The sequence below is a fragment of the Myotis yumanensis genome, unplaced genomic scaffold (assembly GCF_028538775.1).
Source record: "Myotis yumanensis isolate MYYU_CA2020_CCGP unplaced genomic scaffold, mMyoYum1.0.hap1 SCAF_4, whole genome shotgun sequence".
Lineage (NCBI taxonomy): Eukaryota > Metazoa > Chordata > Mammalia > Chiroptera > Vespertilionidae > Myotis > Myotis yumanensis.
The window spans coordinates 39,733,161-39,752,485 of record NW_027223755.1 but is presented as its reverse complement, the minus strand read 5'-3'; the positions used below and the strand labels follow the sequence as shown (position 1 = coordinate 39,752,485).

At 39.5% G+C, this 19,325-nt stretch overlaps 1 protein-coding gene across 3 annotated transcripts in view; it reads left to right on the top strand.

The window, feature by feature from the left end:
• The window catches only part of CERT1 (ceramide transporter 1), a 101,571-nt gene that overhangs the window by 70,139 nt on the left and 12,107 nt on the right, over positions 1 to 19,325 (top strand). For 2 of the 3 annotated variants that reach the window (XM_070412206.1, XM_070412203.1), the window contains exons 10-14: positions 2,424 to 2,516; positions 8,947 to 9,042; positions 12,241 to 12,373; positions 13,255 to 13,325; positions 18,763 to 18,891. In XM_070412206.1, the coding sequence (XP_070268307.1) occupies positions 2,424 to 2,516; positions 8,947 to 9,042; positions 12,241 to 12,373; positions 13,255 to 13,325; positions 18,763 to 18,891 (522 nt within the window). Of the gene's footprint in view, positions 1 to 2,423; positions 2,517 to 3,028; positions 3,107 to 8,946; positions 9,043 to 12,240; positions 12,374 to 13,254; positions 13,326 to 18,762; positions 18,892 to 19,325 lie in introns of all 3 variants that reach the window. The other variant, XM_070412204.1, reaches the window with a different exon arrangement.

Below are 19,325 nucleotides of genomic sequence, written 5' to 3'. Positions count from 1 at the left end.
GAGTTGGAGTTAAAGAGAATCAATGAAAGCTTCTATAAGCTTTAGAGAAAAGAAATATTCATGGGACTATCAACTCATTTCATTTCAGACTATTTTTGGTACTCTGGTAGATCCTCTACAAAACAAGCATTAAACAGACCCGTGACTTTCCTTGCCTAATAACTAGGCGTGTCATTATGACAGATGATTACAGTATGTTAATGCTATAGAGGAGTAAGCATCAGTAATCCATGAAATCAGTTCCAGAGGTTCAGATCATTTCCCTCATTGTATGCATTAGATATTACACAGGGCTCTCAACAACACAACCACTACATAGGTAGTCTTCAGTGACCCAGTTTTGAGTTTACATTTGTTTTACATTATTTGCCAACATAAGGAAAGCTATACAAAAAAGTGGTGAGTGAGAAATGAGATCTTTGCCGTTGTGTTCAAATCGTATTGAATAGAAATAACCAGTTGTCTTCTACATAGTTAGAAAATGAGCACACACATAAAACAGCAAAGTTTCTGGTACATTACATTTAATAGATATTTATAGAATGAGAAGAAACTAGGGAAGCTGAGGAGGGAGAAAGAGGTTAAGTGGCAGCTTAACAGGAATGAAATGATTAGATGAAGACAAGATGAATACCTTTATGGAAAGAAGCAAAGACAGACATGATGTGACTGAAGCAAACACTGATAGTGATTCAAATGATACAGCCCTGCAGGAGCCTTATGAGGTGGAATGATTGGAATAATTTGGGCAGAGTTTGAATAAGAAAATCAATATTAAATTAAGATTGATTTATGGTAAATGATGTCATGTTGGCATCGGAGAGTCCGACTAGGAGCAAAATTTTAAAAAAATGATCCCTGGGCTAAGTTAGTAACTGTCAGGTCCAAAAGAAGAGATTGAATTGGGACACATAAAGTAAATGTCAGAGTAGTTTCATGATTCAAATATTTCTAAGTGTTGGTGGCAAAACAGCATCAGGTGTTAGCTTGGTATAGTCCAAGCATGTCAAACTCAAAGGCTAACACAGGCCAAATAAACAAGGTTTAAGTTTATGTGGGCCACAAAAAAAAGCTTCAATTTTCATAGAAACATAGGATTATTTCAATAGAGACATGCTGAATACAAAGGGCCCTCCTCTCTGGTTCCAGGTGCATCACCCGAGAACCACAGCTGCCAAGTCACCACAGTTCGGCAGCTCCTGCATTGAGCATCTGCCCCCTGGTGGTCATTACGCATCATAGCTACCAGAAGGTTGGCCAGTTGGTTAGGCTTTTTAGCCTTTTATATATATCGAAGATTATGTATAACAGGATATTGAAAAAATTAAGTTACGAAATTTTTATTAAAACATTTCTTACATTCGGTTATATTGGCTGGGTCACAAAAATATTCGTCATGGGCTACATGTGACCTGTGGGCTGCGAGTTTGGCATGCTTGGTGTAGTCAGACCGGACCTCAGTTCAACAACCTCAGTTCTTGAGTTCTCACTGCTTGAGTTCTGCCTAAGAAAGAATTCAGAGCTGAGACTCAAACACAAGCAAAAGTTTATTTAGAAAGTCACAGGGCTAGAAGAAGTGAGTCAGAAGAAATGGGCTTAGGAAACAAGTTACAGAGGCAAAAGAATAAATACCCTTGCAGCTTATGAAAAAGAAAGGCAAGGAAGGCAGACCTGGGGGTGGGGAAAACATAGGTGTGCTCCATGGAGAGAGCAGCACTGGGTTATCAGTCTTGAGGGTATTTGTCTGGAGGTTTCAGGGAGGATCCCAATAGAATATTCATCAGCTTTACAGATGTGTCCTTTCAGGGTTGTGGTCTCCAGGGATTGGTCAGCACCAGGGCAGGGGGTCATTAGTCAATGCAGCTGGTCCTGATGTCAGCTATAACATGGCTTGTCTGGTTTTGCTGCTTTTCTGGGCCTGGAGCTGAACATATCTGATATCATCCCTAGTTTAACCTAAGCTGTCTCCATGGTCAGCAGACCCAAGGCTTTGTTCCTAAGATTATTTGATGTGGGTCAGAACCTCATTGTCCTGGGGCTTAATCCTTAAGGGAGAAATCATGCAAGGGTTTGTATGGGAGTCTTATGAGGCTATTCTCCTGTCCCCTTGTTCTCTGTCCCTCTTAGGGGGTCTAACCCACATGACTAGTGATATGCTCCAGGGAGGAAAGGTTACCCTGGGGATGGAGGTCCTTGGTTTCCCAGTTTTGCCCATAGCTAGGTACCTGGGGCTTTCTGCTCTGGTGACCTTCTGTAGTTGGCCTGTCATCTTGCTCTGCTCATGTCTAACTGCCTACTACATAAGTACTGAAGTGTTCAGTAGTTAAATGTTGATAGTTTCAGGTTATAGGTTATATTAACCATTCTTTAGCTGCAAAATACACTTAAAAGCCTTTGCCTCTTAACATTATATGTTTTCTTAGTCACAGAGTGAAAAGGTCAGGTTACATTGGCCTACACCCATGCCATCTGGAGATGCCTTTTCTTCTGTGGGGACTCATAGATTTGTCCAAAAGGTAAGCCTAATGTCAGAGTTTACTCCAAGTGTATGCTGTATTGTTCTTCACTGTTGATGGAACTATCTTGTATAAGTTTTCCTTCCTTTTCTTGAACTTAAGTAATGAGATTTTTTTGGTATTATATGTTTTCTTCCATATGCATCCTCCAAAACAGAAATCTTCTTATGATTATGTTCTTTCTTTTTCATTTAAGAGGAAAGGAGGTGGGGGAGAGGGGGTAACAGGGAATGACTAGTCCAAAATAGCCAAAAGCATAGCCAGTTACATTAAGTTTCTTTTTTCTTTGGGTTTAAATGGTATTATTTTATATTGTTGAAAGCGCTGCATTCATTTTAGAAAGATTTTAGAGCATAACACATAATAGGTGCATGGACTCAGCACTTGCTGCTGAGCTTGTTTCATATAGTGCTTTGTTCTCTCTCTTTATCTTGTGTTTGGAAGTTGGTACTGAATGCTCTGTTGTGCCTTTGTTCTGATTACTTGGTTTTTTCTTTGTCTGTCTCTGGTAGCCCTATAGTCGCTCTTCCTCCATGTCTTCCATTGATCTAGTCAGTGCCTCTGACGATGTTCACAGATTCAGCTCCCAGGTACTGTATGAATGTATAGAGTGGACTTGAGTCTTTCTGTGCTATATTTCAGCCTGCTTTCCCAGTTCCGAGAAACCTTTTGGTTAGGCCACTTGTTTTCGTTCTGAATTTTAAATAGTTATAAGCATTAAATAGGCCTTCCTTTTCTACTAAGTAGTTCCTCTATCAAGCTTGCATGTGCCCTTTGTATCTTTTACTATGAATAGCTTGAAATTTTGCCATATAGGAGGTATTCCTGAAAGATTGTAAATTGAATTGAAACAATTGAAGGTACATAGTTTTAAAGTATTATGTAATATCTGATTTATTCAGGCAGGATTCAGCAACTTTGATGGACATGGTTATAGCATAAAAGCAGGATTCAGCAGCCTCACTTCTAATCTAATTTAAAATATAATTATATTCAACAGGGAAATAACTTTTTAAATAATATTTGTTGAACAGCTTGTACTTTCCTTATGCACATTACCGTTTGATACTATAAATTAATACTTCTGTTCTATACTAAATTTATGGAAATTGGTTTTAATTGATTATTTGGTATCATCACTAAGGGTTTAGAAATTTAAGACAGGAAGCCAGCTGCTTGCAGTCTCTGTTCTCATAATAAAGTCATTAAAACAATATATTTTAGTATCAGCATTAGTTGGGGGAAAATTTTTTTATCTTTGCAATTCAACTTTGTATCTCTCTGGTGATTGAATTTTATTGGATTAAATTATTTTATTTTTAAGAACTTGAATTCCCAAAGTGACCCAAGTTTAAATTGTGGTTAGCTGCACTTCTGTAATCTAGCTAGGACTCAGGTCTACCTAGGGCCTGGCATGTAGTCAGTGCTCAGTAAGTGAGCTTTTAATAATAACATAATTTCTTTGAGTTAATCAGTATTATCTACATCATTTTTTCTCTTATCAGAGTATTTCAATAAAAGTTTTTAAAATGCATAATTTATAACAGATTCTTATTAGTTTACACAAATGAATACAGTTTACATTAGTTTTTTAGCTATGCAGTGAAGAACAATAAGTCTAAAATCAAATTGTGTTGTTCAGACTTTTGCAGCTTTTTTCTTCTTAAACATTTTTGAGAAAGAGATGTATCAATTTATCAGAAATCACCCGGAGCCAAAACTAACTAAAACCCATTAGTACTGGTCACCATTTTCCCTTAAAATATAGGAATATACAGGCTCTAGATGAAAGAAAATGTGAGAGCAAGAAAAGAATACAAGCCACTGATAAGTGCCTAAGAATTGGGGCTTCAGAACCCAGATCGGGACCCTGGCTGTAGAGAGCTATAGAACAGCTGAAAGCCTTCAAGTACAGGTGAATATGTCACTGAGAAGTAGGTGCCCAGCTTTTTACAAGATTTCTGCCAAGTCATAGGTTAATTCTTTACCTAATTTTTTGTGTATCTCCTGTTTGTAAGTTGAGAAATCTTTCTGAAGGGTTTTTTTTTTCCTAATATGTCATGCATGTGATTGATCAGATTCTGTTTTAGCTTTTGATTATTGTACTGTCATATTCCCAAAAGGGGCAAAGATGAAGACAAATAACATTGAGGTTCAAGTGTTTCTCGCCCTTGCTAAAGTATTTGGTGTCATTAGCAAACTTGGGCTTTGGCATTTAGCTATTGATTTATTAGCTTTGGCATCTGTGTACAAGTCTCAGCTCATGACCGCTTTGTTCTTGTTGAAATTATGTTCATAATCCTGATTGGATAGGATAATTAAACATAGGATTATGAGATGCCCTGAAAAATAACTTAAAGTAAAATAAGTGAAACTACTAGGAAATTAATAGAAAATCATGAATCTATCTTCTGGGCAGAAATTGGGAATGAAGTAGCTCTAAATCAAAGTGTACAGAAAGTAGAAAGGACTTGGATTTATAAATGGATCTTTTGGTCACATTTATTTGCATTACACAGTTTCCAACTAAAGATGTCATTTCAAAATGAAAGAGAGAAAAAAAATCATCTTTTGAAAAAATAACATCAAAGAGTGGGAGTACAGCTGCAGGTTAATCTATAGTGAACATCACTGCAAAACAATTCTGTGTAAAGCTTTTCTACTTTATGTTCATAATTCACTGTTGTGGTAATTATTTTACTCCTCCCTTTTTTACTGTACAGTAATACATGCTAATTGTAGCAAAACTAGAAAGTAAATAAAAGTAAAATACTATACCACTTGATATTCTCATGCATATAAAAAATCAGGCCCTAGCCGGTTTGGCTCAGTGGATAGAGCGTTGGTCCCAGGTTCAGTTCCAGTCAAGGGCACATGCCCGGGTTGTGGGCTCGATCCCCAGTGGGGGACTTGCAGGAGGCAGCCGATCCATGATTCTCTCTCATTGCAGATGTTTCTATCCCTCTCTCCCTCTTCCTCTCTGAAATCAATAAAAATATATAAAAAAATAAAAATAAATAATCAGGCTCATATGATAAATACACATACCTTAATTGTCTTTTCCTACCACAGTAGTTAAATCTCTATATACTATTTTGTAACCAGCTTTATTTTTTAAACATATAATTAGGTCCATTCTTCCCATCAGTAATAAATAAAGGTCTGTATCTACTTACCTATTTATGGATTGCATACTGGGTTTGCCTTCTCACCTGATACTGAATATTTAGTTTATTTTAAGTTTATCGCTGTTATAAATAGTGCTGCATGGGCATTCTTGTATATATAACATCTTTATATACACATTTTTGTACACTTATTAAATTACTAGAGGCCCAGTGCACGAATTCGTGCACAGGTGGGGTCTGGCCGGCCTGGCCCCAGTCAGGGCAAATTGGGGCTGAGCCTTTTGGGAGGAGGAGCTGGTGGGAGGTTGGCCTGCTGGCCGACCTGGATCAGGGCCTCCGATCAGGGCTGGGCCGGCTGGGGGAAAGGGCCGCGGGCAATTGGCCAGCGGGCCCTGCCCCCGATTAGGGTTGGGGGACCGATTGGGGGTGGGCTGGCCATGGGGAGGGGCTGGCTGGCCCCTCCCCCGAATGGGGTGGGGGGGGGTGCCGATGGGGGGGGGCATGGGTGGTTGGCCAGCCGACCCAGCCCCTGATTGGGGGGGGGGGGGGGCGATCTGGAGTGCAACCTGACGGGAGGGGCTGCAGGAGATTGGCCGGCCAGCCCTGCCCCCTATTGGGGTGGGGGGTGCGATCAGGGGCAGGCCAGCCAGGGGAGGGGCTGCGGGCTTATTGTGGTAGGGCGGGCTGATGGGGGCATGCCTGGTGGGGGGGGGCGGGCGGGGGCGGGCCTTTGGCCGGCAGGCCCAGCTCTTGATCAGGGTGGGAGTGTCCAGTCAGGAGCAGGCCAGCCAACCTCACGGCCCCACCCCCTGATCTTGCCGGTTCATTGGCCACAGTGGGTGGCATAGCAACCGATTGTTAGGTTGTTATGGCCGTACGGTAGCTGCCTTTTTATGTATATAGATTTCCTTAGAATATATTCTTAGAATTGTTAGGATAAAGGCCATGCACACTTAGGAATTTTAAATTAGATTACCAAACTGTTCATTAAAAAAGTTGAACCAACTGTATTCCCAGGTCAGTTTTCTTTTACTATACTGACACTGAATATTATAATTTAGTTGCTGAAACCGGTTTGGCTCAGTGGATAGAGCGTCGGCCTGCGGACTCAAGGGTCCCAGGTTCGATTCCGGTCAGGGGCATGTACCTGGGTTGCTGGCACATCCCCAGTAGGAGATGGGCAGGAGGCAGCTGATCGATGTTTCTCTCTCATCGATGTTTCTGACTCTCTATCTCTCTCCCTTCCTCTCTGTAAAAAATCAATAAAATATATTTAAAAAAAAATAATAATAATTTAGTTAATTTTTGCCAGTCTGATACACTAAAAGTGGTATTTTTGCTTCTCGCATTTTTACAATTTTTCTGTGACTTTTTTGACTGACTTTGCATTACTTTAACTTATGTTACCTTCTGTCAATTTATATTTGTGGAATCTGATTTCTTTTGGACCAAAATAGATCACTTTTCAAACTTTTAAAATTGCTAATTCAGGAATAACCTCCCAAACAAAAACACAGTTACCTGCATACTTTCCAACAAAAGAGCTAAATGGCGGTAAATATTTTTTTAAACAGAACTCTGTTTTTACTAGAATAAAACCCTTCGCATTCTTCTTTCACAAGTAATCCATTATAAGTAGGACTTAGTTGGGGGAAACATTTCTTTTTGCCTCGAATCTTAAATAAAGGTGTCCTTAACTCCCAGTGTCCGACCTAAAAAGTACATATCAAATCTAAAGATTTTTAAGATCTTAGGATCTAATAAAGGTAAACATTTTTCCATATCAGGATGTAAAACAGACAATGAGTGCAGTGCTACTGTGGCTTTTTTATTTATGGATACTAACTGGAACTTTCTTTGTTCTCTTTTGGAAATGAGATACAGTTTGAATGTATTTGTAACTTGAAGTCCCACGTTAGTCATCCTTACCTTCTAAAGCATATTTCAAAGTTACAGAGGCACACAGGTTTTTCCAGGCAGCCCCTGAAGTTATATTTTATAATATTAGTCACATTTTAAATTTTCTCTCAAGTCTGCAACCCAACACCATTCACACTGTTTTCAGCAATGAATAAAGAAATAAAATGTTATGTTAGTGTTTATTTAATACAAAAATAGATTATAGAATCTCAGCATGTATTTTTATCAAAAACCTTTTTGTGATCACTGCCAATTAAGGAGATACTTACAGCATCCTGCTTTCAGTAACCAAAGATGCATTCTGAGATCTAGAAAGCTTGATGTCGCAGAAGTACAGCCACAATACCATATTGATCACATCCTTTTGTGTATAAAATTTATATCCCCAGGGTTAGTAATTTTAAGTTTCTGCCCCCAAATCATTAATTTTGTATTTGTTCATTTCAAAATATTTGTAACCTGGCTGGCATGGCTCAGTGGCTGAGTGTCAACCTATGAACCAGGTGGTCACGGCTCACAATCCCCAGTGTGGGGTGTGCAGGAAGCAGCCGATCAATAATTCCCTATCATCATTGATGTTTTTCTCTCTCCCTCTCCCTTCCTCTCTGAAATCCATAAAAAATATTTTTTAAAAATATGTGTAAACCTGGTTCTTGTTTTTTATCCCTAATGAACACCATAGACTTTATGTAAAATATGTAGTTAAACTTAGGGATACATTTTTAATCAAAGTACAGTGTACATATTTTTTAATTCTTCCTGCCTTCTCTAATGTATTTACTACATAAAACAAAATAATGAGTAAAAATTTAGAAAATAGAGTTTAGATAAAGTGTCTGAGTAGATGGTAAAGGAGCCAGTTCCTTCAGCCACAATCCTTTTATCATTTCAGTGAAATATCCCAAGTTTTATTACCTTTTGTAGGGAAATCTTGGTGTATTTAGTATCTCAATTATAGTCTTAAATATGGAAACACTGGACTAGATGGTCTCTTCATGCTCCTTTTATCCTTAGAGTTGAATGAATTTATGCTTTAAGACTTCATCTCTGTAAGGAAGCGCGTTATGGTAAAGGAAAGAATCCCCTCCTCCCCCCCGAAAATGCTCATTTGGGTCACTTGATGCACCTTAGGCCCAGAGTACAGTATGTTATTTGATTGAAGCATCTTTCCATATTTCTCCCTCCTGTCATAACCTAGATATTATATCTAGAATGTAGACTAAACTCTTCATACCTACTAACCTTTGTGCATTTGGTTGCTCAGCTCTCTTAAGAGCATCATTTCAGAACTGAAGTAAAGTGAGTATCATTGTTTTTTAGAGATTATGTCATAGCTATTAATTGGAGGCAGATTCTTATAGCTTTGCTTTTTTCTTTTCAAGGTTGAAGAGATGGTGCAGAACCACATGACTTATTCATTACAGGATGTAGGTGGAGATGCCAATTGGCAGTTGGTTGTAGAAGAAGGAGAAATGAAGGTAATTCTCAGTGAAAAGTTATAGGTTGCTAATTGCACCTCTATTCCAGTCATATTGTCGTCATTGATATGAATAAGGATAACATTTAAAAATTACTTTTAAACACATTACTACATATGATCAAAGAAGCACCAGATATTAATAAATAAAATGTCCTTTTGCTTTCCTGGTTTAGCTTTTATATAATTTCTTTATGATCAAATCTATGCACAAACCATTCTGTTTTGCCTAAGCCATGGAGAAATAAAATTTTGTGGTTTAAATATGAACAGGCCGCAATTAACTGATGGCTCTCTATTTGGATATTTCTCTCTTTTAAAAAATATTTTTTAATTTATTGATTTTTTTAGAGAGAGAGAGAATAAGGGGGGTAGAGAGAGAAACATCAATGTGTTGTTCCACTTATTGGTTGATTCTTGTATGTGCACTGACCAGGAATCGAACCAGGGATCTGGGGCCCCTTGGTACACGGGACAACGCTCAGCCAACTGAGCCACACTGGCCAGGGCCATCTATTTTTTTTAGATTCCACGTATAAGTGAAATCATATGGTATTTGTCTTTTTCTGTCTGACTGATTTCACTGTTGAAAGCTAATTTGTTGTTCAGGAGTTTTATATAGACTATGTTGACCAGAATTATTCTAGCAAATGGGGTGCAATATTAAGTGTTGGAATTTCCTCTCCTCCTGAATAGGGAACAAATCCTCCTATATAATAAAGAGGTAATATGCAGATTGACCATCACGCCCTCCCACAAGATGGCCAGCAGGGGAGGGCAATTGTGGGTGATCAGGCCAGCAGGAGAGGGCAGTTGTGGGGGACCAGGCCTGCAGGGGAGGGAAGTTAGGGGCGACTAGGCTGGCAGGGGACAGCAGTTATGGGAGATCAGGCCAACAGGGGAGGGCAGTTGGGGGGGACCAAGCCAAAAGGGGAGGGCAGTTGGGAGCGACCAGACTGGCAGGGGAGGGCAGTTGGGGCGACCGGGCCAACAGGGAGGGCAGTTAGGGGTGACTGGGCCTGCAGGGGAGGGAGGGCAGTTGGGGGTGACCAGGCTGGCAGGGAGGCAGTTAGGGGTGACCGGGCCTGCAGGGAGGGAGGGCAGTTGGGGGCAACCAGGCCAGCAGGGGAGGGCAGTTGGGGGCAACTGGACCGGCAGGGGAGCAGTTAGGCGTCAATCAGGCTGGCAGGGAAGTGGTTAGGCGGTGATCAGGTGGGCAGGCAGAAGTGGTTAGAGGCAATCAGGCAGGTAGGTAGGCGAGCGGTTGGGAGCCAGCAGTCCTGGATTGTGGAAGGGATGACATTCCCTGAGGGGTCCCAGATTGGAGAGGGTGCAGGCTGGACTGAGGGACACCCCCCACCCCCCCAGTGCATGAGTTTCGTGTACCGGGCCTCTAGTAAGAAATAAGGTAGAAGAGACAGGCAAATGAGATACCAAAATGCTATAATTCTGATGATCTGATTGGATTACAACATGGAGACCAACTGTCACAATGTCTTGCTAATATGTTACCTCTAAACATGTTTCTGAGATACCTGTATAATCAGAGGCCTTTCCCACAAGAGCAAGCCATAAAAGCAGACCAGGATGCATGCTCTCTGCAGAAGGGGTTGAGCCACATCTGCTTAGTTCTCCCTCTGTACTCACTATGCAGATAAGTCACTGTTTCTCCCTTAGGGAAGTTCCGGGAAGCGAAGGGACTAAGTAGAAAATAAGTGCTCCTACAGCCCACAACATTAGAAAGAAATTAGGGCTGGATTATAATATAACCCACTAAAGAGAATAGTCTACCCTTTGTAGCATTAGGTAAGCCACTATGCAAAGTAGCATTTTCAGAAGAGTAAGCTGATAGGGAAGCAACAAGAGACCAAGAAAACCACTTGAGAAAGTCAGGTACAAGATGTTGAAAGTCTACCTAAAAGAGTAACCATAGTAGAAAAGTCAAGTTGTTTTTTATAGAAGATTGGTAATAATCTTAATAGCCTACGTGAAGTGTGAGAGAAAGAACCAAAAGTCTACACTACAGAGTTCCATTTCAGATGACTCGGAAAATAGCAGACCCAATAGCAAATAAGTAAGTGTGTAGGGAATGGAGTTTGGGGAGAGAGATTGTAAAAGAGAAACTTCATGTGAAATAACTAGTAGTATCTGGCTCCATGGGCACTCCATAAATTGAGAGCTGATTCTTCCTTTGGTAACATTGTTGTTTTTTTGTTTTTTGTTTTTTTTTTTAAATATATTCCATTGATTTTCCACAGAGAGGAAGGGAGAGAGATAGAGAGTCAGAAACATCGATGAGAGAGAAACATCGATCAGCTGCCTCCTGCACATCTCCCACTGGGGATGTGCCCGCAACCCAGGCACATGCCCCCGACCGGAATCGAACCTGGGACCCTTCAGTCCACAGGCCGACGCTCTATCCACTGAGCCAAACCGGTTTCGGCCCTTTGGTAACATTGTTTAATCACTTGTCAAAAGAACTTATTACAGGCCCTGGCCAGGTGGCTCAGTTGGTTGGGGCGCATATGGAAAGCAACCGACCCATGTCTCTTCTCTCTTTCTCTCTCTCCCCCTCTCTCTCATCATGTCCTTAGGTGAGGATTTAAAAAAGAACTTATTACAGAGTTCTCTAAAGTAGCAAGCCCACAATAATTTTGAAATAACTAGTTTTAATCAGCACTCCAGTACACAACCTTATTATTTAAAGCAAGAGAGCATAGATCTTTATTACATTTTAGTTTTTAATCATTGATTCAGCAAATAGTTGCTTTACTGGGTTTCAGATACTATGCTAGATGCTGGGGATATATCAGTGAACACAGCCACCTTAAATCAGTATCCTTAAAGAGATTATGTTTTAACCAGGTTTATTTGTCCTTCTTTGCCATGTTGAACAGTCTTTGAGAATGTTCAGTAAATAATGCCTGATTTAAATTGATACATTCATTTTTTAATAACTCACAGTAATTAGTCATTCATCATATATGCATATTTTTTCATAGTTGAAATTTACCTTGGATTTGTAGTTTTAAATATTTTAATGTGTTAATAATTTAAAATTTTAAACTTAATTTTAACAGAATGTTTATGTTCCATAAAGAGATTTTCGTAAATCCTAAAAAGCTGTTAAATTTGCAAACATGCTTTCAAATGTTTACTTTAGGATTTTTAAACAGATTTTTAATTATGTCCTGTATAGGTATATAGGAGAGAAGTAGAAGAAAATGGGATTGTTCTGGATCCTTTAAAAGCTACCCATGCAGTTAAAGGAGTTACAGGACACGAGGTCTGCAATTACTTCTGGAATGTTGACGTTCGCAATGATTGGGAAAGTAAGCTGCTATTATTAATGTATTTTAATATAATTATTATTTAGAATTTAATATCAAATCCAATCTGATTTTCTTCATGTGATCTTTAGTTTGCAAAGTCAATGTAGAAAATATCTGGAGAATCATATAGGGGACTGATAATACTTTATATTTAAATAAAGTTTTTCACACTATAAAATGCTTTGCAGTATTTTTTAGCATTTGATTTAATACCTCAACAATTTTGCATAGATAGGTAATGAAGTAAAATTCAGATAGGTCAAGTGACTTGTCAAAGGCCACAGACCTAGTAGGTGTAAAAGCCAGGACTAAAACTAAGGTTTCTGTTTTATCTACTTTTCTCCTAGATTGTTTTGTTTCCCTGGTAAATCCTACATGAATCCTGCTGTGGTTTGTTTAGTTACTTTGGCAGGGGGTGTTTCCCTTAGACACCAGATTGCATAAATAGATACTTTTGAACATCATAAGACATATATCAATGACAGTTTGACAATCTTCCCAGTAAATACAGTTACCTAAACCTAGATAGAGCAGTTTATTCAGCTTCAGTAAATTAGGGATTATAGGGAGGGGTCATAGTGTTAGGGAATAATTTGTGCCTGAGTAATGCAGTGTTGATATAGAATTGCCTTCTTGCTGTGGAAGCTAAATGTTGGATAAAGGAAAATAAGATTTCCTGGTGATCAGCTCCCACAGCCACCATCTATAGCCCTAATACTAGGTATTAACTACCTTCCATTTGAACTTAGCCCAAGTGGGGCAGAATCCTGTTCATTCTACTATAATGTTCATTTGTAATTGACTCTCAGTATAAGTGAATTAATCACCTTCTAGGAAAAAGCAGTGTCTTTTTGGCTACTAATATTTTCCCTTCATTTCAGCAACTATAGAAAACTTTCATGTGGTGGAAACATTAGCTGATAATGCAATCATCATTTATCAAACACACAAGGTAAATATCTCTTCATCCCTAAAGGATTTCACTATAATTCAAACAGACATATAAATTGTCTAAAATAAAATTTGACAGGAAATTAAATGCCAGAAAATATCTAAAGGCTTTATTAATAATTCAGGAATGCAAATATTTTTCTAGCAGCTAGTCTATAGGAGATTGATAGTTATCGAATATGAAAGTGAATCATAGTTTCCTATGACATCAATATAATAAGAAGTGGAAAAGTATGTTATTTGCCTGTGTTAAGACTAATAGATATGAAAATGATCTTAAGTGGATTATCTAACAACAATGAAAAGTTGCTGAGCATAACTACTGAGAAGTTGGTCATACACCAGAGCACACCGAAGCATTGTCATTTAAATTGATTCCCTTTTACTTCATTTCTTCCTTTGCTAATCTACATTTAATGTTTTAGAATAATATTCATCTTACTTTATTCTACTCTCTTCCCCTTCTGAAAATTGCCAAATAGTATTTCAAATAAAGAATAATAAATTAAACTTGGAAGAGATCCACAAAAAGTAATATTATGTTATATAGGAAATATAATGATTCAATAAGTACTTCATTTTTTTTTCAAGTGACTTTTATTTTTTTAATGTATCTTTATTGATTTCAGAGAGTAAGAGAGAAGGAAAGAGAGATAAAAACATCAATGATGAGAGAGAATCATTGATTGGCTGCCTCCTGCACATCCCCTACTGGGGATCAAGCCCGCAACCCAGGCATGTGCCCTTGACCAGAATCAATCCTGGGATTGATCCTTCAGTCTGCAGGCTGACGCTCTATCCACTGAACCAGCTAGGGTTCAAGTGACTTTTTAATTGAGCTGAATATGTGAAAATATTTGAGATTTGCTCTGTATTTCTTAAACTCAGTCTTTCACCTGAGGCATTTTATATCTAACTAGAGGCCCGGTGCACGAAAGTCATGCACTGGGGGCAGGATTCCTCAGCTCCGCCTTTGCCCTCTTGCAGTCCGGGACCCCTCGGGGGATGTAGCAGTGTGCCAAGCGGCAGGCGGCCAGGGAGGAGCCCAAATTGGGGCCGGGCGCTGCTCACGCTCATCCTGGTCTGCTGCGCCAGCTGCCACGGAGTTGGGAGAGGCTCCCGTTGTGGCAGCTGCGCTCCCCAGCCGTGAGCCCAGCTTCTGGCTGAGTGGCGCTCCCCCTGTGGGAGCACACTGACCACCAGGGAGTAACTCCTATGTTGAGCGTCTGCCCCCTGGTGGTCAGTGTGCATCATAGCAACCGGTTGTTCCACTGTAACAGTCACTTAGGCTTTTATTATATAGGCTAGAGGCCCAGTGCATGAATTCATGCACCAGTGGGGTCCTTCCACCTGGCCTGTGGGATTGGGCCGAAACTGGCTCTCCAACATCCCCCAAGAGGGTCCTGGATTGCGAGAGGGCTCAGGCCAGACCAAGGGACCCCACTGGTGCACGATTGGAGCTGGCAAGGGACGTGGGAGGTTGTCCAGCCGGGGAGGGACCACGGGAGGGATCCAGGGCATGTCTGGCCTGTCTTGCTCATTCCCGATCAGCCAGACCCCAGCAGGAAGCTAACCTACCAGTTGGAGTATCTGCCCCCTGGTGGTCAGTGCACATCATAGCAAGCGGTTCAGTGGCCCTAGCATGTCATTAGCATATTATGCTTTGATTGGTTGAACGGTCAACCAGACACTTAGCATATTAGGCTTTTATTATATAGGATGACTATAAGCTAGGCTTCATTTTACATGGTAGCTGCTCAAGAAATGTGTAAAAATGAAGATTCTATTTCAACATACAGATTTGTGCAGGGTTTAAGTGTAATCTGAAATTTAGTAGATGTTAAAATATCAATTAATTGCTCTATAATTTAGAATAAAGATAAATGGCCAATAATTTAGAATCAGAAGAATCTTATTATTTGATGATAATTGATCCAGGAAAACAATCTGCCAATATTTCACTTGGTAAATAATAGATGGAAGGGAGGATTATATAGGTTGTATTAGGTTTATTTCTTGAAAAATAAAACGAAAAATTATTATTTTTTTTTATTAAATCTTTATTGTTCAGATTATTACATTTGTTCCTCTTTTTTCCCCCCATAACTCCCCTCCTTCCAGCTCCCACCCCACCCTCCACCCTCACTCCCCACCCACTGTGTTCATCCATAGGTGCATGATTTTTGTCCAGTCACTTCCCGCATCTCCCACACCCCTTTTTCCCCCAAGAATAGTCAGTCTATTCCCTTTCTATGTCCCTGATTCTATTATAATCACCAGTTCATTCTGTACATCAGTTATTTATTCACTTGATTCTTAGATTCATTTGTTGATAGATGCATGTTTGTTGTTCATAGTTTGTATCTTTACCTTTTTCTTCTTCTTCCTCTTCTTAAAGGATACCTTTCAGCATTTCATATAATACTGGTTTGGCGGTGATGAACTCCTTTAGCTTTTCCTTATCTGTGAAGCTCTTTATCTGACCTTCAATTCTGAATGATAGCTTTGCTGGATAAAGTAATCTTGGTTGTAGGTTCTTGGTATTCAGCACTTTGAATATTTCTTGCCATTCCCTTCTGGCCTGCAAAGTTTCTGTTGAGAAATCAGCTGACAGTCGTATGGGTATTCCCCTGTAGGTAATTGAGCCTCTTTCTCTTGCTGCTTTTAAGATTTTCTCTTTGTCTTTTGCTCTTGGCATTTTAATGATGATGTGTCTTGGTGTGGTCCTCTTTGGATTCCTTTTGTTTGGGGTTCTCTGCGCTTCTTGGACCTGTAAGTCCATTTCTTTCTCCAGGTGGGGGAAGTTTTCTGCCATTATTTCTTGAAATAGGTTTTCAATATCTTGCTGTCTCTCATCTTCTGGCACTCCAATAATTCTGATATTAGACCGCTTAAAGCTGTCCCAGAGGCTCCTTACACTATCTTCACACTTTCGGATTCTTTTTTCATTTTGCTTTTCCAATTGGATGTTTTTTGTCGAATCTTTTGTTTGATTATTGTGCTCCTCTGGTCTGCTATTGGGTATAATATTCTTTATTTCAGTCCGTGTATGCTTACTTTCTAATTTCTTTATCGTAGCATCGAGGGTCTCATTAGTTTTCGTGAGGTTCTGCACAAATTTATGGCAAGCCCTCAAAATTGCGATTCTTAGCTCCATATCCTCCATTTCTGTCATGTTTTTTTGTCTCCGCATCTTTTATGCTTTCTTGGTGCACCCCCTTGTGGTCTCTGTGCGCAGTCTTGTTCTAGCCAAGCCTTAATTGTTGTAGTTAACACTAGAGGGGTTTGACCACCAGGCCGACTGGCTATAGGAATCAGCTGTATGGAAAACGTCTGCCTTCTGGGGAGGCGCTAATCCAGCCTTTGCCTGAGGCGGTCGGCAAATGGCTGTGCGCAGGGTTTGGGCGGGGCGGGATCCACAGGGCGGGCGGAGGGAGCAGTTATGGCCACGCTCAGTCCCGTTCCCAGAGGCTCTGCTTCTCAGAACCCCGGCAGCCGCTGCAAACTTCGGAGAGAAAGCTGCCCTCAGGTTCCAACTGATGCCGGATAATCCCGCTTCTCCCGTTTGAGTCTGGGTCCCTAGAGACTCGCCCGGATCTGGAGCCCAGAGTCTGAGACTCACTCCCGACAGAAAACGACAACCGCGCCCTCAGCCACCAGCCCGCTTTGCGCGCGCACCTCGGTACCTTTGTATTTTCCACACTGCGCCGCCTCTGAGCCTCGATTTGCTGTTCTCTTTCCTTCTAGTTGTAGAATCTCTCTTCAGCCAGCCTTCCTGTGGTTCTGGGTGATGTCCGTTCAGTCTTTTAGTTGTATTTTTGAAATGGTTGTTTGCGGCAGCGGTCTCTGGTGTTTACCTACGCCGCCATCTTGGTCTCAAAACGAAAAATTATTAAAATAATGTATCATACATAACAAAATTTAAGTTACAATTATAATTATTTGAATAAAAATATCCTGGCATATTTCTTTTTCAACAAAATCCAATAACGCTGTGTACATCTTTTTTCTTTAGATTTGGCTTCTTTTATAATATGGTCTTAAAGAGGACTACTCATCTTCTAATATTTAAGTCATCTCATTCTTTAAATTTCTCTCATCATCCTCCTTTTGGATTTGCATTTATTAGAAGCTAACCTACCGGTTGGAGCATCTGCCCCCTAGTGGTCAGTGTGCATCATAGCAACCGGTATAGTGTGCTATGATGCACACTGACATTAATTAATAATAATTAATTTATTATTTATTTGAAATACTATTTGGCAATTTTCAGAAGGGGAAGAGAGTAGAATAAAGTAAGATGAATATTATTCTAAAACTTTAAATGTGCCGAGACCGGTTTGGCTCAGTGGATAGAGCGTCGGCCTGCGGACTGAAGGGTCCCGGGTTCGATTCCGGTCAGGGGCATGTACATTGGTTGCGGGCACATCCCCAGTGGGAGATGTGCAGGAGGCAGCTGATCGATGTTTCTCTCTCATCGATGTTTCTAACTCTCTATCCCTCTCCCTTCCTCTCTGTAAAAAATCAATAAAATATTTAAAAAAATAATAATAAATAAAAATAAAACTTTAAATGTATTTAAATATCAAATATCATTCTAACATGATTAAACTTTCATTTATTACTAGTTTCACACACATTTCTCCAACACTACTTTTGTTGACTGCATGAAATTTTGTATCTTTAAAATATAAACCATTTCACTTTGCAAATGATTTGTGTTGTGTTGACACTAAGTTGTTGGCTACTTTTTATAGTCAATAATCAGAAAAGACAAGGCATATTTTCTCTCATTTAAAAGTACAAAAGCCCCAGTTTTCTGAGACCTAGGGACCATATCATTCCAACAGTATATGTTTCTCCTTGTATACCATAAAACTCAAAGATTCTGTCTACCTGATTTGGAATTCTTGAAGTGTGATTATGATATCAAAAGAGTAGTCTTCTTTCCCTAAAATCTTTGCTTAAAGTCTCTGAACAATTTAAGCTGAGGTTTAATACTATAGTTAAAAGAAGGATATTACCAGGGTTTGAGGAAGGGGGTGTAATGCTGTGTCATTTCTTAGTAGGTACAGAGTTTCTATTTGGGATGATAACAATTTTTTGAAAATGTGGTAATGCTTACATAACATTCTGAATGTATTAATGGTAATGAATTGTATACTTAAAAATGGTTTAAATAGCAAATTACTACAATTTATAAAAAAATAAAAATAGCAGAACACTATTCCTTTGTTGTAGTTCTGCAAAGCCATTAACTCACTGTCCATAATTAATCCCTTGGTGGGTGTTCTCAGATGCTTTTCATTTAAAATTTGACGGATTTTTACCTTCAACTAAGATATTTATTGATTTTACATTTGTTTCTCTGTTAGTTACATATTACAAATGAATAAAGAATTGTTCAAATTTTCAAATGATTTTTACTTCTTCCACAGAGAGTGTGGCCTGCTTCTCAGCGAGATGTATTATATCTTTCTGCCATTCGAAAGATACCAGCCTTGACTGAAAATGACCCTGAAACTTGGATAGTTTGTAATTTTTCTGTGGATCACGATAGTGCTCCTGTAAGTGCATTGTATAAATGTGTACAAATGTATAATATAAAGCTAACTATACATGCAGTACAAAAATGATAAACACATGGCAGACACACACAGATACTAGAGTTGATAATTCTTAGATTTTGTGTTATTTTGGCTTCTTAGAATAATATAGCCTGTGTATTATCTGAAGGACAGTAGTCATGGCTGTGAACATTTCAGCAGGTCTCTTTTCCTTTGTTCCTGAGATGAGGTGAGACAGCACTGATAGGTAGTATATGCAGACTACTACTCACAGTTGCCTCTTAAGTCATGATCAACTACTGGCAAAACCTCTGGTTGCTACCTCGGTTTAGCTCCATTTACTACGTAAAAGGAGGAGAAATATTATCAGTTTGGCATGTGTTGTTTGATCCTTGTAAGATTTTGTTGAATATTTTGATGAGTTGAGGTTTCAG